Source organism: Chelonoidis abingdonii, chromosome 13 (genome assembly GCF_003597395.2).
Source record: "Chelonoidis abingdonii isolate Lonesome George chromosome 13, CheloAbing_2.0, whole genome shotgun sequence".
In the NCBI taxonomy this organism is placed as follows: Eukaryota; Metazoa; Chordata; order Testudines; family Testudinidae; genus Chelonoidis; species Chelonoidis abingdonii.
Window position 1 is genome coordinate 24,622,965 of NC_133781.1, and position 25,330 is coordinate 24,648,294.

Consider the following 25,330-nt stretch of genomic DNA (forward strand, 5'->3'; position numbering starts at 1 on the left):
TTAGTTCACCCAGGTCCATAGGTAGCATTTCCTTCAGAGCCTATCCATTTTGCATCATCATCATCCAGAAGGGTTGCTGTCAAGTGACTTCCCTTATCGTGACACTAAGGCAAAGCACACTTTCTTTGCAGAACTCTGCCTGGGAGAGGAAAGCAGGAAGAAAGGTCGGGAAGGAATCTTTCCTTCCTGAAAAAGCACCTCTGAACAGACCAGATGTGCTGTCTCTAGAAAAGCAAAGAAAATGCAGCACAGAACTGGAAGCCAGGAAATCCCAATTTCTAATCCCTGATCTGACAGACTCCTTTTGTTGCTTTGGACAAGTAACTCACTTTCCCTCAGTATTCCCATTTGTAAAAAAAGCTGATAATACTTCATAGCGGTGGTGCTAGGTTTAGACAATGTTTATGTGCTTTGAACATATAAAGCTCAGTAAAAGTGCCAACTATGATTTTTCAGGCATTGGGAAAAGCATGAGCAATAAGGAAAACACAAAAAGATGGAAAATAAGGGAGAAAAGGGAACACGACTAGGATAAGCATGGTATTTTATTGACATTTAACTACATCCAAAACGCATCTCTTTGGCAATTTCTTTCTGGAAGGGCTCCCAGATTGTCCCCTACACACACTCAGCTGTATTAAGGAATTTAATCATTTATCAAATTCAACTGCTTCCTCTCACATTAAAATCTTAATTAAGGAGCACATATAGCAAAAAAAAAAAAAAAAAAAACTTTTGGTCGAAGTAGTATTTTGAGCTATAGTCAGGTGGAGGATAAATTGTATGAAAAATTCAAACAGGCTACATATAAAATGGTAAAAGACCGCGGCTGCACACTTCTTTCTCAAGATATCTTCAAACAGTAATTTTTATTAAGTATGTCTGCAAAAGAAAACTGACGGCCAAATGATTGTTTTAGAGAAAAGAATTTTATAATTTAGATAAAGCTTGTATAAATTATATCCATTTTATAAAGTATATCCATTGTGCCAATGAAATTAGTGTACTTATGGAAGAATAAGAAATTAGTTTTTGTATCCGGAAAGTACTGTGTACATAGGCATTAAGTTTCAGATATGAATTACAAAGCAGGTAGTGTGGAGGAGGGAGGGCAGAATTGTGGCTGCAGGTTCAGCTTGCACATTGTTTAACCATTTAACCTATTACATATGCTAAACATAAATGAAGTTATGGTTTAATTGAATTGGAAATACAGACCACTTTGCTCAGCTGAATTTGTTTTTATTTACTGGAGAAGTAGTTAAAATAAACTTGGAAGAGTTGTGTCCTTAACTATATTACAAGTACCTTCTGGGATTAAAACTGAAAACGCACACTCTTCAATACTTATGCTGCTTCTACCCTGTGCATTGCATTTCCCAAAGGGAATGAAAAGGGGTCGTCATTTCACTTTTTGGTTCCCGTGCTCTAGCCTTATGCTGTGATGTTTGGGATTACAAATGCTACAGAGAAATGTTTAAATCTAAACAAAACTCGCAATCATGCAATAGTAAAAAACATAGTTCTGTTTTTTAAATTTATTAGCCTAAATTTTGGGCCTTGCAGTGTCGCTTTTTAAATACCTAGAAAGTGTTTTCCCTATTTCCTGAGTTAACATTTTCTTTTTGAAAATTTTCTTAGTAATAAGCTACATACGTTTTAGTCTTGATTGAGAGTACGTTTGGGCTGCAGAATGGAGCTATCTTGTCTATTGTGCACTGTATCTGTTTTGTGCACGTTCAAGATAGATGATACAGCAGAAAGCCTTTTTAATGACACATGTAAGCTTGTAGAGTTCACTTACATAACTAATCCTATATCCATTTGTTCTCACAATTTTTCTCTTGTTGGCTTTTCTGTTAAATATATTGCAGGGGTTGGGGGGACACTTTAACGTGTGGTAAAAATAAAAAAAAAACCCTCTGGTGACAAAGTGGTGCATTGAACATAAGGACTGCCATATTGACTGTGAAGATACTAGGCTATGATCCTCTTTCTAGCAGTAGAAGTTAAATCTAGATACTTCAGAGGAGGATGTGTCAACTTTCTTTATTGCATTAAATTGAATAGAACGATACAGTGGGAGGGAAAATTTCAGATTTGCCCTGAAGAATGAGGCTGACAAAACCGCTAATGTACAATGTTTAACTACTGTAGAAATAAACTAGTCTTAATAATTCCAGTGAAATTTTTAATCTCTATTCATAAAGCCAAGTACCCTAAAATGCAGAGGTCTAACTGTATAGGACTGAAGGGGAAATAACAGATTTTTAAACTTACAAAATCACTTAATAGCTCTTCTTGACAGACAGTCAAATATTATGGGAGCTTCCATGGTTAGAGGTATATAAAGCTCCTATTTAGAGCCACACAAAGTCATGAAGTATCAGACCTCAAGCTGAACATTTTCCACCTGGCCTGAGGCTTTAAATGGGCAAACTTCACTTTTAGGGAGAGTAAGAAGAAAACAACTTTTCAGGAAGGCTTGCTTATGCAACCAGAACAGCTATTTGAAGCTTTTGAGAATTGTGGAATGTTAGAATCATCCTTGGGAGACGGGCAGAGTAGGTGAGGTGGTCAAAGGTGCTTGGTAAATGCATTTTATTATATGTTACATAAGAATGACCATACTGGATCAGACCAGTGGTCCATCTAGCTGAGTATCCTGTCTTCTGACAGGTCAGGGCCAGATACTTCAGACGAAATGAATAAAACTAAGCAGTTTGAGTTATCCATCCCCTGTCATCCAATTCTAGCTTCTGGCAGTCAGAGATTTAGGGATAACTAGAGCACAGGGTTATGTCCCTGACTACTTTGTGCGAATAGCCATTGATGGACCTATCCTCCATGAACTTATCTAATTCTTTTTTTAACCCAATTATACTTTTGGCCTTCAGAGCATCCCCTGACAATTTCTACAGGTTGACTGTGTTATGTTTGTTAAACCTACTACAGTAAAAGCTTTTTTTTTATCTGGTATGTTTGGGGAATGGGGGTTCTGGTAAGGGAAAAATTCCAGTTAACTAAGAGGGAGGGAGTTTGGGTGTGGGGATGGGGCATGAGAGGGTGTGTGGGGCACGNAAAAATCAACCTTCTGCCGGTGGCTTCTGACTCAGATGATGAAAGTGAATATGTGTCAGTCTGCATTGCTTTGAATCGTTATCGAGCAGAACCCATCATCAGCATGGATTCATGTCGTCTGGAATGGTGGTTGAAGATGACAGGACATATGAATTTTTAGCGTGTCTGGCATGTAAATAATCTTGCAACACCAGCTACAACAGTGCCAGGTGAATGTCTGTTCTCACTTTCAGGAGACACTGTAAACAAGAAGTGGGCAGCATTATTATAAGTACCATCAAATTATAGTAACTCGTTACTCCTTTTAAAAATCCCACAACTAGCTTTACAAAGCCACCAAGGTTGTGGGAAACAAACTTGGCAACACTCTTTTCACTTTCCTTTCCCCTTTACTCTTTCTTTCTGTTCCTATAAAGAAGCTCATTAATGTGTGCTAATAGGCATTTCCAAAAAGAAAGGTAAAGGGGTGGGAAGAGAAAGAACAAGAATGAGAGGAAAGGAAAATGCAAGACTTCGGTACTGCTGCCAATTTAAATATATTTCACCAGCTGGCACCAATTTCCACAGCAGTATTTGCCATATCAGTCCAGAAAACAAGTGCTCCTGATTACAATGCCTAATAAGTATGGCTAAGAAGAAATCTCTGAAAAAAAATCAGTTCCTGAAGATTTAGACAATTCACTTAATTGTATAAAATCAGCACCTTGGGAGATTTAATAATTATGAAAATCAAAGCATTTTCAAGTTCTTTAAACATGAAAAGCATAGAGATGTTTTTCTCCTTATAACAAACTACTTTTAAATCAAATTTGTTAGGAAATGGAAAAAAAGACTGCATATGCAGAGCTTGACTTTGGACTAGGTTTTTATGGCACAGTTACAAAGCTTTGAAAATATGCTTTGAAAAAAATGCTGTCCTTGGCTAATATACTACAATCCCACTCCCCAGTAAAGCAATATTGTTTCATTAATTTATCAATGACATTTAGTGAAATAGTAATACAAATGTTTTGTATCTTGCACCAAAAAATTCTGAAAATGTATTGTGCGTGTTTAGTTTTCAACCATTCAAGGAAATGGAAGATCTGAGGTTACTTTAAACCAGGTCTTCACACTAGTGTTCTGCTGAAGATTTAGGATGCTGGCTGGAGCCAGGGCTTCTTTTCCCTGGGAAGTCGGAGGCATGAAGTGGAGATATTTGTATAAGTATAAATTCAGTGATGCAGCTACGCTGGGGCAAATCCCTAGCATAGATACACTGCACTGGTGCAAATCAGGGCTTGCACCCAGTGCGGTTTATCCTAGTTTTAAATAATTTGTATAATGGTGTGTGTGTGCGCGCGTGCGCGCTGAGGGCCACTGAACCAAGCTATAAGACCTCTATATAATGGAAACCACTTTAAGCCAGGGGGTGCGGGAGCACTCCCAGCATCTATAGTTTTAAATATTCTATGTAAAAGTGCTGCAGCAGTTAAAAACTTGTAAAAGCCCATTTTACACCTATGTATTGTAGTTACACTGGAGGTCTGCACTGGAGTAGCCTGATCAATACAAATACTCCCACAAGACAGGCCCTAAGGAGTGAATGCAGATACTGCCAGAAAACAGGAATAGAGGGAAGACATTGTGAATGGAGGAATAGATTAAACCAGGATGTAATCAGTGACTAAAAGAGTGCAATGAGGCAAACTGTGCAAATAGTTCGAAGACTCCTCTTTCTGCCTTTCACCCCAAGCACATATTGAAAGAACAAAAGGGAAGAAAAGAACAGAGAAACAATAGAATAAAAATAAATTAAAAATCCCTAAGAAAACAAAATATTGTATTATTTCTGCATAGAAAATTCTCCCTCAGGGAGAGGCAAGAGAAAGAAGGAACCACACATGACAGATGTATGTCATGTTGCTTACTTCACTACTGAAAGGAGCTCAGATACTATGGTGAGGATGGCAGTATAAAAACCTATACAGGATAGAAATGAAATACTTAGCACAAATTAAAGGGGAGTAAGAAAGGGAAAGAAGGAAACATTAGGACTGAAGAAAGATTTTGAAGGACGGAAGGAAAGATACCAAATTACATTGCAGAAATAAAAAATGGACTGAAGAGGAAAGGAAGAATAAATGTTAAAGGAAATTTGGTACAACTATTTTTTTCCTTTTATTTTATGCACAGTACAATATAAAAATGTTGGACAATAAAATAATCCAAATACCACTATGTTATCTGTAAAATGCATTGCAGACAGTGTATTAGAAAACATACCAACATGTAATGTTGAGATGGGAAAGGTGTCATGGTGGTGCATGTATTTTTCACCCTGGCTAATAAGGTTTACTCCTCTGGCATATTTTTCAAGCCCTGAACTTAATACTACTGTGAACATTTGGCAGTTTTGGAGTTTCTGTGCTTTTTAGAAGATTCAACTTCAAACCTTTGCTGTATTTTAGATATCACTGTTAACACCTACAGGTCATAATGCTGATTCCACTTTGGATCAAGCGTATTCTTCACAGTATCTGTAGAATGGCATTGGCCAGATCCGTCGACCACCACCTTAGCAAATGGATCAGGAAGTCCTATAGGAGGGGAGGAAAAACTCATAAAAGGGCATGCTTGAAAACTGAAAAAAATAAAATGATAATCAATACACAAGTGTGATTTTTTTTCTTGTATGCTGAGTATTTTGAAAACGGTCGTATTTAATCGGAGTCTGTCATCATCACAATTTCAGCTCCAAGTAGGTTAACGTGATGTTTGTGTTTATATTCAAAATTCAGGATAAAATACTTGCTCTGAAAGAGTTTTCAGATATTTCATATTCTCTACAAAAAATAATGTGTGTCTTATGTATACAAACTGACAGAACTACAATGTTAAACTGCCTTTAAGCAAATGAACAAACTGAGCTTTGCAACAATTCTCCAAAGGTGACCTGCAAAGAAAAAGAAAGGTTTTTGACCTTGTTTGCTTTTCTCCCCTTATGTGTAAAGAGGATTAAACATTCCTCCTCCCTGTTGAAAAAAAAAATTGTTTTTCCTTCTGCTATTTTTACACTTGCCATTCAAATCTTGACTACTTGGGATGGAATTATGAATGACTGGAGGCCTGTTAGGACAACATGAAATATACCAAGCAAGTGCAACCTGACTGAGAAGGGAAGTAATTTTCATTTAAACTCTTTAAAACTGTTTGGTTTTTTAATCCCTGTGAGTCAAATATTTATGGAGAAAAGTTCTTGTTATATAAGGCTCTAACCACTCTCAGCCCCCTCAACCCTGTGTAAGTTTCCAATGAACAGCCAACAAGGACTCCACTAAATTTACAGAAGACAACATTCCTGGTATTTAAGTTAAGTTACAAGCAGGATTTTTCAGTTATCCCTGCTAACTATTTGTATTATGGTAGTATTTACAGGCCCTGACTGAAATCAAGGCCCCATTCGGCTAGGCACTATACAAAACACATAGTAATGGACAGCCTCTTCCTCAGAGACCTTACAAACAAAACAAACATTAAGGCTTTATGGTCGTCTTTATATATCATAAGACCACAAAAAAGGGCACACATCCATCTTTTTCCTCTTTGCAGGTTATCTTTAAAGTTTAGAGTCTGCCCTTTTGGATTCTCCTGCTTTACCTACTAATCTCATTAGGAAGGAAGTTGATATATAGATCTCTCTCTCTGTGTGCGCACACACACATAGTTAAGGATCCTCTTTCCCTTCCAAAATATCATGAAAACTAGCAGAAGGTGCATAATTTCAGTTCAGGTGGGCAAATATGTATTCTGACTTACACTTTTTTATAATTAATGAGCATCTGCTTGTTAGACCAAAGGAGCTCGTCTATGGTAAAATGGTTCAATGCATATTTACGTATGTAATACTAGTTTTTCTGAAAGCCTGCAATTTAACTGAGAGAAGTTACTCAAAGTGAAAAACTTCTCCCTCCACTCTAAAGTCAGCACCAATATAATTGGTACATATGTGGGGAAAAAGCATAGAATTTTTTGTTTAAAAAAGATACTGTACATAATCAATCATATTATTCAAACACCAAAAAGCGATCAGATCAATATTTCTAAGATGAAAATCCTTCAGATTTATTAGCACCAAAAATGTCTTCAACCCATAAGCTTCCTTCCCCTCTCCACACCAGTCCAGAGGAGTTGTTGATATTTTTGTTCATTTGTTTGGTTTTTTTTTAAAAAAAAAGAAGATTTAAAAAAAATACTCCCAGGATGAGTGCCAGCTAAAAAGTTACAAGCGCTGAAGAACAGTGGGTTGGAAACACCACTATCTCCTTCAACACATGGATGTAAATGCACTACGATGCTGTGTTAAAAGTATTGTACAGAACTTATGTAACATGTACCACACATATTAATTCATAAATTTTAATAGCTACTTACGGAAAAAATCCTTTTTCACCAAGTTTTTTGCACATAGTACTGCAAGGGAAACAAGAAATACATAATGAAATTACTGGTCATTAATATTTTAGAAGTTCTTTATCTTCTCAGCATTCCAGAAAACTCAGTGCAAAGCAAAAACCTATGAACATCAAAGATGAGTGCAAGAAAACAAATTGTGATCATGGGCCATTTTTAATGATGTGTGAAGTAAACACAAAAGGCTGGCCAGAAGTTCCTTCTTTTGACAGTTACCCCAAGGTCAGCTGTGATGGAAGTTACAGAGAGGTGATGTTCTTAGTATGTGAGGTTGCGCTTTTCAGCCCTTCAGACATGGTCATATTTTTAATTTAATTTTAAATCGCCAGAACATGCTAATATGCGGAGGAGGGATGGAACTGCATCAAGAAAGAAAAGAAGGGCAGGTACCTCTAGAATGGATTAGGGTGATTCCCCTATACTGTATGCCCTCTTGGCATAATTCCTGATGGACGGTGATAAATGAAGTTAACTTGCCCAGTACAACCACACTCTCACAAATTAAAGATTTAGAAGGCATAAATCATTTAGAATTGCCATTTGTGTTCTCAGCTGTTATTTTTGATTCTAATTTTGCAGTTTCAATGTCTCATTTGAAAACTGGTTGCTATGATAGTACAAGCCAGATTTTTAAATGCATTCAATTCACACTTTAGAAGAAGACAAAAATTACCAATCTCCAGAGTATTCAGGGTACAATTAGTAAAACTCAATAAGGATGTAAGGAGATGGTGTACACATGTAAGGAACATTTGTGGAAGTCTGTTAAACAAGCTTTGCCTTACATGAAAAATAAGAGTCAGATCAGAAATCATTTCAGTTTAAAGAGCTGAAAAATCAGAACATAATGGAGATTGACTGAGGATCTTTTTGCCTCAGACACATACGCTAATCTATTAGCTACTTGAACTATAAGCTATGAAACTAAAATAATTTGGTTCTTTTAGAAAATATTTACTCTATGTGCAGAAGCTTCCGGTTTATTAACTGTTTAAATTTGAACAGTAAAATGACTGTCTCATTGCTTAAACACAAGTATTAAATACATCAATCGAAATCCCACCATAATCAATAGGTAAATTAATCCAGAAGGTAAATTATAAACATTTAATGGCAATTTTTCCATAGAATCCAAGTATCGTATATAATCGATCATAAGCTGGTTTGTTTATAAGCCGACACCCCGCCCTCCCCCAGATGGGTAAGTAAAAATGGAAAAATTTTATAACCTGTTCATAAGCTGACCCTATAATTCTGAGGTCAGTAAACTTTGGGTCACCAGGATAAGCCACTGGTCGGCTGAGATGGTTTGTTTACCTCAAGCGTCTCCTGGCACAGAGGTAACCAAACAAAGTGTCCCGGCTTACCCTATCGGGCTGGGAGTCAAGGGATCAACCTCTGTGACCATCCCCCACATGACCCCACCCCTAGCCTGGGACCCCCACACTATCCCCATCCCATCCCTTCCCACCTTATCTGGGGAGGGCCAGGGGAAGATGTGTCTGACCTGGCTGGAGCTGCTCCGGCAGGCTGGGCCGCAGCCTGCTCCAGAGGGCCAGACCGGGTGGCATGGCCGCAGCCTGCTCCAGTGGGCAGGGCCAGCTTTAAGCAGATTTCCCTGCGCCCACACCTAAGGCACGGGGCTCTCTTAGGCATCTTTTAATTTTTATTTTTTTTTTTAAACTCACCCAGAAGCGGCAGGGTATGCTCCGGGGCTTCGGGGGCAGGGGGTCCTTCGGCGCCATGGAAGACCCAGAGCAGACCCCCTGCCGCCGAAATGCTGCTGAAGCCCTGGACCGCCGCCTGCTATTCAAATCGGGCCCCGCCATTCATAAAGCCAAACCCAGACCAGTCAGTGCGGTCGCAGCATGTTCCAACAGGCTGGGCCATGCTCCGGCGGGCCATGCAGCAGAGCCACAAACTGCTCTGGGGGGCGTGGCTGAGCGGCGGAGCTGCAGCCCGCCAGCTCCGGAGCTGCAGCTGCTTCGGAGGCTGAGGGGAGAGCAGTGTGGCCAGAAGTAGAGAGACGCTGACCTCGCCTCTTCCCTTCTGTCTCCGATGGGTGTGCTGCCTCTCCTTGCTCTCTCTGTTGGGGGTAGAGGGGCTGCGTCCCAGTTCTCCCCCTCTATACTCGTTCATAAGCCGACCCCCTTCTCTAGTGCTTCCCTTTTTTACTAAAAAAAATTCAGCTTATGAACGAGTATATATGGTAATTGTCTAATAAGGTCAGATTTTTAAGGTTTTAGAATTGATTTTTCTGTAAAAATCACTATCTATTTTGAAAACTAAATGGGTCTGAATAACTGAGACACACCTGTACTAAATGAAGTTGTTTTAAAATAGTTTAAAACAAGACTGATAGAGAGATCTAGTCTCAAAATGTTGTACAGAGAATTTCCTTACACACACAAAGTTTGTTTAAAAAACTTTCTATTGAGTAACGATGGCTATACTCAGTTCCTGGTTGACATACCTTCATATTTTTTCACTTAGTGTGTACCTTTCTGCTCTACTTGCCCACTAGCAACAAAAGAATTAAGATGTTTGAACACCAGAGACCTAAAACTGAGCAGTTTTGCCTAGTTCTAAATAACTTATCAGAGATCTGTCTTCCTTTCATTTCTATATAAATAGAAAGACTTCCCACATGAAAATTTGGTGTGTTAGTCAGACTCACCAGTCTAGATTGACTGGTATTCCTGCTTTCACACCATCTAACAAGGAAAGTAACTAGATGAACTTTTGTCTTGCTGCTCAGGTGGCTCCCCAGTATCTATCTTCTGAAACCCCAGAGAAAGATTCCATCTTCACTACATGAAACTTCAAAAACAACCTTCTGAGCAGGCACCAGAAGCTGGATAGCGCGTTGGAGATCTAAATTAAAGAATCAGATTGCAGAATCACTACAAGAACTGTTTTCTTGACAAGACCACACTAAGAATGAACTGAATGGGAAAATCCAACCACATGAAATTGTAGATGACCACTCAGAAAAGAAGGCTGAATTCAAGAACACCCCAATATTTAATCTTTCATGCTGGTTAAAAACAAAAAAGCTACAATTATCAGCACCACATAATCACCAGCCTCAACTGAGGCAGTTTTCCTCCCTGTCTTTGCCAACAAAGTAGCTATATATTTACAAGTGATGTTTTTATGAAAGACTTGCACTTGGCAAAATTGAAGGAAACTTTTTAAATAAAAAACAAGCATGCACTTGGACAATTTTACAGATCACATTGTACTCAGAAAAAAAGTAGAACATGAGCACAAGTGATACGGAGAAAGGCTTTGCTACTTAGCTGGACACTACATATGGCAGAATTTTGAAAAACATGAATTATAAATGGATTCCTATTTTTAAAGTTCTCTTCTGTTTGAAAGTTCCCTTTCAGGGGTTATGAGTCCTTCACCTGAGATATTACTACACTTTTAAGAAGAATGGAGAGAAGAAATAGGCAATGATGTGGTCGAACGATCAAGTAAGTATTTACAGCCCATGTCCATGTCCTTAATGAATGAGGAGATAGCATTATTACAATTTCTCTACCCTCTGGTAACAACCAGTCCAAAGTTACCATCCATTGCGATACTTAGCAGTTTGTCTTCATTAATTTATTTTCAGAAACATGGTTTCTTTTGTCCCTCTAATCGTATTACTGCACAAGCAAATAAGCTATTAAAATATCGCAGTTAATACTATAGTTTTAAAAGAGAGCAAGTCTTTACTCAATCAAACAGGATAATATTGGTTTAAACTGAAGAAAAAGGAGATGATATAGAGCAATCATATGCAAGTTTTATGAAAGGATACTAGTGCTGAGTAATCCGTTAGCTATGAAAGAAATGTTGTGGTCCCTGAAGAAACAAAGGCAAATTGAGAAAAACACTGGGAGCCCTGAAGTAAACATTAGAGTGGAATAGATTGTCTCTTTGATCAGAGTTTGGTGGCTCCAGACATGTCTTGTTTATTTTTGGAAACTGAAAACAACTCCTTTCTCAAAAATGATTCAGGGATTTCTTTGCAATTCCAAAACCAAGGAAAATAGGAATGTGTTGGCAAAAGGGGGAAAATGCTTCCCCCAACAATAAACTTCTCTTTCCAGAAATGGATTTAAAAAAAAATAAAAAAAAAATAATCAATAAGGAAGATAACCGCCTGCAAGGGTGGAAAAGTTACAAGGTGACAAGACATGTATACAAAAGTTAGCAATAATTCTAGTTCTCTGACAATGGTGCATCTGTGCGATGCAGCGCCATGGCCACAGAGATTCAGGAACCTTCTAGAAAATCAGTGCTCACTGGGATATTATGAGCACCCTCTCAAGGCACTAAAAATTATTGGTAAAAAACCCAAAGGTTTTATTTGGCAAACACAGAGGGTGAAAACTCCCACAGCGGATGTGAAAACGAGCAACAGAGGGTGGTCAGGAGTTGAACAGCCTCTTATAACCGTGGCTTGAAGTATGTGCTTCCAATGTACACTGCTTTTCTTGAAGATCGCAAAGCTCAATGGTGCTGGTGGCTGCATTCCACAAACTGAACTCACTTTGGAGAAATACAATTACTCATCATAAATATTTTCCCTATGTGAGGAATACCTTTCCCTGAACTGATCTGTATGGAACTACCCTCTCCAAGATCAGCTTCGTCTATGATCCCTACAATTAGTTACCCAACTAAAAGTCTTAGGGCTGGTCTACACTACATGGTAAAATCGATTTTAGATACGCAATTTCAGCTACGTGAATAACGTAGCTGAAGTCGAATATCTAAAATCGATTTACTCACCCGTCCTCACCGCGCGGGATCGATGTCCGCGGCTCGCCATGTCGATTCCGGAACTCCGTTGGGGTTGGTGGAGTTCCGGAATCAATATAAGCACGCTCAGGGATCGATATATCCCGTCTAGATTAGACGCAATATATCGATCCCCGAGCAATCAATTTTAACGCGCCGATATGGCGCGTAGTCTAGACGTGGCCTTAGACACAGTCAGGTACAATTGATGTGCTTTACAAAATGTTTTTAAATATGCCAGAAACAAAAATTTTATATCCAACTTGTATATACATTATGTACAAATGTATGTATCGATTGGATCTCTCTTCTATCCTGTCACTGTTCATTGTCATGTTCAAGGCACATACAGGGCCTAGCATAATGGAGCCACACTGTGAATGGCACTTTAGGAGCTACTACGATTGAAATAAAAATATTACTCTCTAATTAGTAGACTGAATATCATACATTTTTTCAAATTTTCTAGCAACTTCTGTTTATAAAGATACTGACATAACAGCATCTGCCTCTTTTTAAGGCTAAATGTTAAACTCAGCTTTCTTTGGGAAATTCAGAACCTAGTAGACTTGATAACTTAATGCTATACTTATTTCTGAAGAGCTTATTCACAAGTAAAAATAAGATGATGGTCACGACACCCAATTCTTAGGTGGATCATACAACAATCCATTCTGGCACAAATCAAGGAAATGCTAGAACTGGTACAGCACAATGTTAGACAAATCAGTCAGTCACAAGGGATGCTAATATCGGATCTGTTAACTTAGCCTGAAAACAGTAGTCCTGGTTCTAGCCACTATTACTGGTTCTTCCCTTAAAGAGTTGGGATAATGGCGAGGTAAGATGATGAGCTGAGGGAAAGCATGTAATGGGAACCCTCCAACACACACCAAATAATTCAACTGCAGACAGCTAACATTGGCACAAAAGCTGAAAATTTCAGTTGTCCCTTGATGCTCAGATTTTAGGCATGTACACAACTACAGAATGTGATTACAATCTGCTACACAAGACAGTCATATAAAATTCTTAGGATGATGTAATGAGAGGACAGCTACTAAGCTTAAGGTGCCCAGAGATTTGAACTCTCACGTCACTGATGATTTTACAGACCTCTATCATATCTCCCCTTAATCATCTGTTTTCTAAGCAGAACAGCCCCAAATCTTTTTGGTGTCCGCTCTTATAAAAGCTGTTCCATACTATTCATCATCTTTGCTGCCCTTCTCTGAATCTTTTCCAGTTCCACTATATCCTTTCTGAGATGGGGCGACCAGAACTAGATGCAATATTCAAGGTGTAGGCACACCATGGATTTATACAGTGGTATTATGCTATTTTCAGTCTTATTTTCTATCACTTTCCTAAAAGTTCCTAACATTCCTTTAGCCTTTTTGACTGCTACTGCACATTGAGCTGATGTTTTCAGAAAACTATCTAAGATGACGCTAAGATCTCTTTCTTGAATAGTAACATCTCATTTAGAAGCTATCATTATAAATGTGCACTTGGGATTATTTTTTCCAATTGCATTACTTCGCATTTAACATTGAATTTTATCTGCCCTTTTGTTGCCCAGTCACCCAGGCTTGTGAGATCCCTTTGTAACTCTTCACAATCAGCTTTGGATTTAACTAGCTTGAGTAATTTTGTTTCAGCTGCAAATTTGCCACCTCACTGTTTACCCCTTTTTCCAGATAATTTATGAATATGTTAAACAGCACCAGTCCCAGTACAGATCCTTGTGGGACCCCACTGAGAAAACTCAACATTTATTCCTACCCTTTGTTTTCTGTCTTTTAACCATTTACTAATCCACGAGAGGACCTTCCATTATCCCATGACTACCTAGTTTTCTTCAGAGCCTTGAATAAGGGACCTTGTCAAAGGCTTTCTGAAAATCCAAGTACACTATATCCACTAGATCACCCTTATCCACACGCTTGTCGATATCCTCAAAGAATTCTAATTAATTGATGAGATAACTTCAGTTTACAAAACCTGTTGTGACATTCTATACCTTGGGGGAGTGCCCAATATCCCTCATATTCCTCATTTATATATAATTGTGATCTTGCATATAAAGCATGGCATGTAAGATATCAGGGGAAAGGTTATGATCTGCTGAAAGTAACTGTTCTATCTAAATATGTATATTGTTAGCACCTGTAAAGTTATGAGATTGCATTGTATGGTTGTCAGTAAAACATGCTGCAATTTGGGGAAATCAGCCAGATATTAGCGCCTCAGAGACAACAGCAAGGAAAGTAACCAGTGCCCCGACAGGTGTCAAACAACCATCAACAGCCATTGTTCATGAAGGGAGTTGCAATTCATAAGGCCACACCAGGGGAATTGCTCAGCCTTACCTGGGGATTCATCAATGCCCACCAGACATGCCTGGACTTGTGTTCCCCAAGCACATGGACTAAGGGTATAAAACATAACATTGTGGCCCCATGTTTGGCCTTTTCTCTTCCCCCCACCTATGCTGCAAGCAACAAGGAGACTCAGAAGACTGAAGACACCAAGAGAGGAGACTCTCCCAGGTTTCAAGGGTGAAACCTGTGTATTATAAACTGCAATGTTCAGTAGGATGAGAAAAACTACTTAATCTAGATCAGAGGTTTTCAACACTTTTTCCTGAGGCCCCCACAACATGCTATAAAACTCTACGGCTCACCTGTGCCACAATATCTGGTTTTCTGCATATAAAAGCCAGAGCCAGCATTAGGGGATAGCAAGCAGGGCAATTGCGTGGGGCCCCATGCCACAGGGGCCTCCACAAAGCTACACTGTTCAGGCTTCAGCTAGCGGGGCTTAGAGACCTGCACTTCAGTCCCATGCAGTGCAGTTTAGGCTCTCTGCTCTAATGCTGGCCTTGCTTGGAGGCCCCCCTGAAACCTGCGGAAGGCCCCCTAGGGGCCCTGGACCCTGGTTGAGAACTACTGATCTAGATATTGCCCAGTCTAACAGGATTGAGTGTTTAGACAGTGTGCTTATATATTTTATTTTAGTAACTAACTCTGACTTTTTGCCTATCACTTAAAATCTATCTTTTGTAATCAATAAACTTGTTTTACTGTTTATTTTTACCTGTGAGTTTGCCTGAATACTTAGTAAATCTGCTCAGGTTACAAAGGCTGCTGTATGTCCACTTCCCATTGATGAAGTGGTGAATAAATAAACTTGCACTGCTTAAGATCCTTACTTCAGACTGAGCAGGGGCGGCTCCAGGCCTCAGCATGTCAAGCGCGTGCTTGGGGTGGCATACGCGGGGGACACTCTGCCGGTCGCCGGGAGGGCGGCAGGCAGGCTGTCTTTGGTGGCATGCCTGCGGAGGGTCCACTGGTCCCGCGGCTCACCCTCCGCAGGCACACCTGTGGGAGGTCTATCGGAGCCGCAGGACCGACGACCGCCAGAGCGCCCCCCGCAGCATGCCGCCGTGCTTGGGGCGGCGAAATGGCTAGAGCCGCCCCCGAGACTGAGGACAAATTCAAGAAGAATTTTCATGTGTGCAAACCTGAACTTTGTAGAAAAAAATAATTTATGTTGCCTAGAAGTTTTCTGTACTCTACTTACTCCTGAGCTCTCTCTTGCACAGACTAGTTTCAGCTTTGGATTTTTCTACAGCAAAGTTATAATATTGTTTTTATGACATCAGGGTCTGTTGCTATGGAAATTATTATCATGTCACATTATTATTACAGTTTTAGTCACAAAGCATAAAAAAACACACATATAATAAATACACATAAGATAAGGTTCCTGTCCTGAAGAAGAAATTGCAATCTAATGATGCAAATACAGAAAGCTATTACAGAAAACAGGACAAGCAATGCAAGTAGCAAAACGTGCAGCTGTATCTAGTTTAGAGAACTAGTAGGATTTCAGATGAGATCTGGAGGAAAGAGAAGCTTCTTGAAAATATTGATATGGAGTCTCTTCTGAGGGGAGAGGGTAATATATAAGAAGGGGAAGAGTCAAGGGGAGGGTAAAGTTTTACCACTGGTAACGGAGAAAAAACACATATTGATGATACTCTAGAGGAAGAGTGACAGGATTTGATGATATCCTGGATGTGATGGGAAGAGGTGAGGGATAGAAGGCCAATGCCAGTTGCCCCAGACGGAATGAACAGAACAGGTAATCATCAAGTGATCCATGCCCTGTGGACCATTCCCAGCTTCTGGCAAACAGAAGCTAGGGACACCAACCCTCCCCATCCTGGCTAACAGCCACTGATGGACCTATCCTCCAGGAATTTATCTAGCTCTTTTTTGAACCCTGTTGTAGTCTTGGCCTTCACAACACCCTCTGGCAAAGAGTTCTACAGGTTGACTGTGCATTGTGTGAAGAAATACTTCCTTTTGTTTGTTTTAAACCTGCTGCCTATTAATTTCATTCAGTGGCCCGTAGTTCTTGTATTATGAGTAAATAACCCTTCCCTATTGACTTTCTTCACAAGCAAAGATGATGCCAAAGCTACAAGTCCGATTGAGAGAGTTAATGGTCTCAGCAATGAAAAAGTCTGGAAGAAAAATGACTAACTCACTCTGAGCTTGAGGTGGGCTTTCTCCAGGCCCACACAAAAGATAGGAATAGAACAGAGGGAGTAAGGAGCTAGGGTGGGGAAAGCAGATTTAGCACTATGACTTCATTGAAACATAAACCAGAAGAGATTAAAAATGAAAGCCTAAGAAGAGTATGAAAAATAAGTGGGCTTAGGTTGTAAAGTACTAAATTATGCCCAGTGTGAGAAGTACCCTCTTTAAAAGAATAAATCGTTTAAAAATGAAATGGAATTCTTAAATATATCTGGTACATTTAAAAAAGTTTTTTTTAACTGCAGAATAATTACAAAGCAATCTTTTGTGCCTGATTTACTGTGACCAATTTGAGACAAATCCTTTATAAACAAGTGTCCATATAAGACTGTATATATTGTTGAATAATTTTAGAATTTAAAGTATTTATTTAAAAAAAATTAAGTCTCTACTCCTACATTTACAAATAAAACTTTCAAAAACGTGAACTCAGTATAAGCAAATGCAGTAATGTTTCCCTTCGTCTGCAGACAGCCTTAAACAATAACTTTGAAAGAAATGTGAATTCATGTTAATGTGTTGTTGACTATGAAACCTAGTGACAGATATCAATATAAACATCTAAATTATTTCACTGATTAGTTTACTTACTGTTATAATTAAGGCTAAGATTTAGTCATAGGTAGTTTGGTAAAAGTCATGGACAGGTCATAGGCAAACAAACAAAAATTCACGGCCCCTGACCTGTTCATGACTTTTTATATATAAATACCCTTGACTAACACTTAACACCTCCTTAGGCTCAAGGCGCTACTGCTCTGGGGGACCCTCGGGACACTGCTGTTGTGGGGGCCCTGCACTGGCCGCAGGGGCTGACTGCCCCTGGGACCAGGGCCAGCTTTAGGAAGTGCGGAGCTCAATTTGAATACCCGGCAGCAGTCTGGGTCTTTGGCAGCGGGTCCTTCACTGGCTACGGGTCTTCCGCAGCACTGAAGGACCCGCCACCAAAATGCCACCACAGACCCGGAGCGAGTGAAGGACCTGCCGCCGAAGTCCCAGACTGCTGCCGGATGAGTAAAAACTAAAGTTAGGCACTCTTCTTTAGGGCGCAGAGCCCAATTCAGGGGAAACTGGCCTAAAGCCGGCCCTGTCTGGGACCGTTGCTTGGGTGCTTCCTCCAGGATCAACCACACCAGCCACTGCAGCTGCAAAAGTCACAGAACTCGCAGAAAGTACAGAATCCATGACTTCTGCAACCTCCATGACAGAATCGCAGCCTTAGTTATGATATGTAGTAGCAGATACTGTGGGATGGTGCAATGTGTAGCTAGCTATTGTCAAGGGTTCTGATGATTAATTTGTACTGCTGGAACTCTAGAAGACCCCAGTTAGGATCAAGGCCCCATTGTACTATCCACAAACACAGAGGAAATGGCAAACTCTGCCTCAAAGAACTTACCATCTAAAAATACATGAGCAGAGGAAAGAAATACATATACAAGGAAAATAATTAAGCTGGGAATAGGTATACAACTTGTTAGCATCATGTTTGAGTTTATTTTTATATAAACTCTCCACACAGTCTACGCTCCCACTGGAGGCTGATGGCCACAGTATAGGTCTTGGGGAAAGAAGCATTGTAAGAAGTCTATTTGAATTTGTCTAGCAATTAGGGTGACCAGATAGCAAGTGTGAAAAAAACTGGGACAGGGGTGGGGGTAATAGGAGCCCGTATTTAAAAAATACCCAAATATCGGGACTGTCACTATAAAATCGGGACATCTGGTCACCCTACTAGCAATGCACGATATTTCCCTCTCCCCAGCTCTCCCAAAATAAAATATATGCTATTTTTCCTCCTCTTTACTCAAAAACTTACTAAAAGTATTAGCATGTGGAGACAAAGGGCTTGTCTACACTGGTAGTTTACAGTGCTGCAACTTTCTCGCTCAAGGGGGTGAAAAAAACACCCCCCTGAGCGCAGCAAGTTTCAGCGCTGTAAAGCACCAGTGTAGACAGTGCACCAGCACTGAGAGCCGTGCTCCCAGCGCTAGTAGCTATGCCCCTCGTGGAGGTGGTGTTTTTAGAGCACTGGGAGAGCACGCTCCCAATGCTCTGCCGCAACGACACAAGCCACTTTAAAGTGCTGCCACGGCTAGCCCAAAGTGAAAGTGCAGCAGACACAATGATGTGATAGATTACAATGGTCCCTACCCAGCAAGCCGTTTGTACTACTAGAGAATTAACTAAGGTCCGGTCTACACTACAGAGTTAGGTTGACACAAAGTAGCTTACATTGACCTAACTGCATAAACATCTACACTAAAATCTACATAACTCACCTGCAACACTGACTTAACTCCACTTCCACAAGAGGCACAGAATCAACGTTGATGTAGTTATGCTGATGAAGTGTCAGTGTGAGCAACGGAGCGTCTACATCGACTGTGACTGGCTTTCAGAATAACTGGTACATAATTGGCTTGTGCGCCGCCGATACAACGAGCAAAGCGTAGACATGTGGCAGCTGTATGCCAACATAAATTAGGTTGACCTAATTTTGTAGTGTAGACATGCCTTAAGGCTTTAAAGGTACTAGATTAATATGCACATTCAGGATTAGTCTACACTGGGAACTTATACCGGTATAACTTACATTTCACTGGGGTGTGAAAAATCAACACCCCGAGAAACGTAGATATTCCAACCTAGCCCCCAGCGTAGACAGCAATACGTCAATAGAGGAATTCTTCCATCATCAGCCTAGCTAGCACCTTTCAGGGAGGTGGATTACCTACACCAACAGGAGCACTCCCATCCTGTTGACACAGGTAACTTCTACACTGAAGCTTTATAGCTGCAGCTGTGCTGACGTAACAGTTTAAGTGTAGACATACTCTCTGAGATAGTCTACCAGTGATAGTTGGTCTGTTAGTTGCCTGGTGGTTAGAGTAGCGATCTTGGAAATAGACCCATAAGTACTGAATCCAACTCTGCCAAGGGAACATAAGGAGTGTCGGCTAAGTCATTTAACCTATCTGTGCATCGGTTTCCCCACACAGCTGTAAAATGCGAATTTACCTCATAGGAGTGTTGTGAGTTAGTATCTGTTACATTGTGCTCCTCGTCCATCTTTTGTATTCATCTATTGTTTCTTGTGTTATATAAGTAAAAATCTGATATTTGTATATGTTTGTACAGTGCCTAGTCTATAATGTGGCACTAATTTATAATTGGAGCCCTAGACCTTAACACAATACAAATACAGAATATTTAGCATCTCTAAAGCACTTTGAGATCTTCAGATGAAAGACGCTATATAAAAATAAAGTGTTATTAAAAGATAAAACGCTTCACTACTTTTTAAAAGTAAAGAATAAGATTTCCTTGAAGCACCCAATTATTGATTTTAATTTTGATAAATATATTTATGTATTTCATCCCAAAGTATACCATTCAGGTGTCCACAGCACAAAACAGACACCAAAAGATCTTGATTTTAGGTCAAAATAGATTTTTAAAAAATTAAAACAACAAACAAACCTCACAAGACCATAGAAGTCAAGTCTGTTAAACTGCAGAAACAGGAAATAAATTGCAAAACAAATATATTTAAAGCACAGCACATGGTTATGCTATAAGAAAATGAACACTTATTGCCAATACTGTATCCAAAAGCAACCAATCCTGTGACAACAGCCAGCAATAAATTTATAGAGAAAAAAAGGACTGAGTCCAAAACTAAGATTATGTTTACTAATCTTCTGTCTTTTCACATGTCATCACCATAGAAAAACTATTTCAGCCTTTTAAACCCAACCAGTATGTTCAACGTTATAATTATTTTAAACACAAGAGTCTGCTCTTCAAAAAAAAAAAAAAGAAGGGGTATTTCTTTCAGACCCTATGGAACACGTGGAGTGGGGGAGGGAAAGACATGCTGCTCTTCAGTTCTCAACACAATTGTTCATTTTAGAGACAAAATTGTTATTTTTCTCTACCCAAACATCATCTTGGAAATCATTAATATCGCTTTCTGAGATTGGATCCCAGCAGTTCGCATGTAATATACAGTGCAATACAATCATTAAAATAAGTCCCAGCTGTAGAAAGAAAATGCTATGCTGTTGCTAATGTACATGTACCAATAATGAATGGTCGTCTATGCTTTAATCTGAATAAAGCTCCCAACTGCTCTGTCTCTTCTTGCCAAAAATTCTCCTTCCTCCTCCAGACTGTTGTTGCATTCCAATTACACTGCTGATTGGAATGAAACTAATTCAGGGAGGCTACACACACACACACTTACTTACAGGATACTGTTCCTGAGACACAAACTGTTCAGAACATTTTGAACACTTAGCGGACACTACTTTTCTGCATGTTTTGTGAACTTTTTCTACCCTTTACAGATGAGATTTTTCTCAGAACTGAAATTCAAGAAAGCATGCACACACACAAGTTCCAGAAGGACAGTCTTTAAACATTTCTAACCAAATTCTACTGTTTTCTTTAATTGCTGGCATGCTACACAGCAACTTTGATTTTTCTGTTTTTTCCCCAGATATAAAAGAAAGGAGGTATAAAATAAAGTGAAATGTTAAGAAATCTAACAAGGGAAATTGCAATTAACTAAAAGTCTAAGTACAAATTAAACTATCATGCAGCTTTGCAAACATGTGGCAAGATAAAATAGGAAAAATCTACAAAGAATATTGTTTATCCTGACACTGCCTTTGGGGGGTGGGGAAGAAGAGAGAGTTAATCTTCATTCACTTGGAAATCTTTCTGAGTCCTCAGATTTAACAGAAAGGGCTTTTTCAACTGAGTGAATTACAAATTATAAAAACACCTCTATAAACTAAAGTGTTATTTTTAGTTAATAATAAAGTTAACAACACTTTAGAAGGTTGTACTTAATTATAACTATAGAGGAACACTCAAGGGTGGTAAATATTCCACATTTAATTTCACAGGTGCACATGCTGAGAGATTAGGATTTTAAATGTTTCAATGCCATTTATGCTCATGAGAATGGAGAAGACACTGCAATAAAGCTACCCAGGATCGCTAACATACATACCAGTGCCAGTGGGTTTGTCCAGCTAAAAGGCAGGTTTTCATCATGCAGTGAGGGTTGTTAAGATTTTTTTCCCCACTCTCTGGTTTACAGTTACAGCATTCAATTTAAATATGGAGATTTCACTATGGGATGCCAAATTGAGAGCAGTCAATAACATCCCTTACCCACCCTAAGCTTTTAAAAGGAACAACTAAAACTTACAAATTCAGATAGAAATGTGGGGTTTTTTTAAAAACTCTACTATTACAAGTCACATCTAAGAGGCATATAACTAAAAAGAGTAGAAAAAAAATATTGATTTCACTTTATTCTATGCATCTGAAAACACTTTGTGTATAGTCACTTTCACTGTTACCTCTATATATTCAGTCAGTTTCCTTTTTGAGATTCCCACCAGAGAGAGAGAGAGAGAGACTATTTTAAACAAAGTGGTTATAAAGCCACAAACATTAGCAGACAGACTCAAAGGCATGTGGTACCTTCAACTAGTAACTTCATGTTTTGAATTTTGTTTGTTTTTGTTTCTGCATTACAGTAGTGCTAAGAGGTTCCAATCAGAATAGCAGCTCCATCATGATAGGCACTGCCTTGTGAAGTATAGGACAGTCCTTGTCCCAAACACATCACAAGCATATTTACAATCAAACAAAAAACAGCAGAAGACAGACTAGATTTCATGTTGATGGGGTCTTTTTAACACTAAGAAATACAAATCACTTCTGCAACATGTTTCACCTGTTTGGAAATCAAGGCTCTCTCATTTCAGAAAAAATTCCAATACTGTTTTGAAATCAATAATGTCAAATTATTCAGACTAGAACAAGAACTAATGGCCTACAATTATCTTTCAAAAGTATAAAAGTAAATATTGACTCATGGCCTGGTTTTTAACTAAAGTTCTGTTTATCTGGAAGATAGTCTAAAAGAATGATTTAGATGATAATAAAATTACAACATGTTATCAAAATACTTTAGTGCAACATTAAAGCACAATTATTTTAACAGCGCAAAAATACAAAGAAAACCCAAAAGGAAAAAAATGTTATTGTTAGGCTGAAATCCAAGTGCAAGGCAGAATAGTTTCTGAACAATATATAAAGCCTTCTTTATTATATATTAGAATAATTTCTACTATCAGCAATTTCATCCTTAGATATTTCTTTAATAATGATCAGAGTTCTAATTTATCCTTCACATAATACAAATTTGTAAAGTTCAACTTAGCTGATTGGCATTTGCTAAATAAAACTTAATACACAATGTGTAAAAAAACACCCATTTTAAAAGGTTCACATAAGTCTGGCTATAAACATTTTGTCAGTAAGAACAAAGCAAATCTGATCCCCAACTAAACAAACAGCACAATCAATAACCTACTTCCAGACACCTGAGTGCAACCTAAGGAATCCAGAAAATGAAAGCATGACCCAGTAATCTGAAATACTATTTGAAGGGCTGCAAAGTATACCAGAAACTAATTTTATAGCAACTGTACATTTTTCTTCTTTCCTTTAGATTTATTGTCCTGAATTTTGTTATCCTTATAGCTCTAATATAGGCCTGGAGGTTAGTATTTTACGTTTCCCACTAAAACTAAAACACAACACTAATTATGTGCAAGTACTTAACATACACTCATACAGACTAAAATTAAAAAATATGAAAATGTCATACATTTATCATGGAAGAAACATTAGAAAAATGCATTGCAACACTGAATATAAATAGTTAAGCCAGTAATGGCTTAACCAGTAATCAGTCATCTCGTCCAGTAATAAAACACTGGGACACAGTCTCCAAGGCAATTCTGAATTTCCGTAAGAAAAAAAATATCAGACTCCAGTAGTCTGCGCCTAGGATGCCTGAATGACTTGTGGACACAGCCAGATGGAGTCTGCCTAGATTTGCCATGTTTAGACTCCTGTTTTAACATCATGATGTCTACTTCACAGTATTGTTTTACTGTAAACAAAGGGCTTCCTTTTCCATTCCTCCTCCCTCTTACCACACTCCAAGCCAAAAAACAAAACAACCATACACCCATAGAATTCTCAGCACAAGGGACTAATGTATTCACATTTCCTTGATTCATTCGGTGATGGGCTTACTGCCACTCAGGTCAAAGTCTATTCATGTGTCCAGGTTTACTTTACATGGCTGTCAGGAGTTAAAGGAAGAAATTTTTCTGCAACCTTTGCAATACAGACAGAAGAAAAAGAACAATATATTAAAATTTCATTGGTGTATACTTGCAGGTCTCCTGTACAGCCACGCAATTTTGTTTCTAAGTGGATGTATACAATTTCAAATCTAAGGAATTCCCACTTTTGAAGCATCTGTGGTATGCTCAGATCAAGTCTAAATAATACAGTAGCAAAATGTGTGTCCCCACCTGTATCCTGTATCAACAGGCATGTCCACCATTGCCACAGGCAGTGGAACTGAACCAGTGGTAGCATTGGTGGGACATTTTAGGAAAACAAAAGCTAGTGTGAAGATTTTGTATTTCCTGGTCTAGCATGGATGGAGCCTCTCAGACCAGTCACTCAGCCAGGATGCTTCCAATACAATTATTTTTGTACAGTATAAATGTTGTTCAACTTCCCTAGTACCTCCAAGAATGTCCTCCTTGAATGTATCAAAGGCAGTTAGCACATCATAAATGCACTGCAAATTATTAATTACAATACTGAACAGTTCTCCAACCAAAAGGCAAAATTTAACAAGCTTAAACTACTAACTGCCAAAATGCTTATCTGAAAAACTGAACATTTTTGGCAGTCAAAGCGTAATGTGCAGGTAAAAAGCTCATATCTGTAATAAATTCAGACACGAAGTGGGTATTCACCAACGAAAGCTTACGCTCCAATATGTCTGTTAGTCTATAAGGTGCCACAGGACTCGCTGTTGCTTTTTACAGATCCAGACTAACACAGCTACCTCTCCGATACCTACTACTGTTGATACTATTCCAATAGTTGAACTCAGCTGAGCCTACATTATTTGTCTCTCAGTTTCAGAAAGTGTTGAGCTAGTCCTGCAATATTTATTCTAAATTCAATTTTATGGTTTCTAGGAGTGTGTTAAATAAGTTATAAATGTGTGTGTGTCTGTGAGAGAGAATGAATTACAGATAAATTCATTTAAAATAGATGGATATAATTTCCTCTTATATGTCAAAATTTACAGTCTCTTTCCTAGAAGAGTTGATGACATCACAGATACCTAATACAGAACAAGGAGCTGTGATCCCTGCTCTGCTCAGTTGCTTGTGATCTAAACATCTGTTCCAGCACAGAAATATAGCAGCCTAAATTTAAATCCTGGCAGGTTACAGAGATTAGATTTTATATAATCTTTCAAT

The 25,330-nt window shown here is 38.8% G+C and overlaps 1 protein-coding gene across 2 annotated transcripts in view; it reads right to left on the minus strand.

The window, feature by feature from the left end:
- The window catches only part of SMURF2 (SMAD specific E3 ubiquitin protein ligase 2), a 122,188-nt gene that overhangs the window by 77,592 nt on the left and 19,266 nt on the right, over nucleotides 1-25,330 (minus strand). For both annotated transcript variants that reach the window (XM_032805593.2, XM_032805591.2), the window contains exons 2-3: nucleotides 7,495-7,533; nucleotides 5,552-5,660 (exon numbers count right to left, since the gene is read on the minus strand). In XM_032805593.2, the coding sequence (XP_032661484.1) occupies nucleotides 5,552-5,660; nucleotides 7,495-7,533 (148 nt within the window). The remainder of the gene's footprint in view (nucleotides 1-5,551; nucleotides 5,661-7,494; nucleotides 7,534-25,330) is intronic.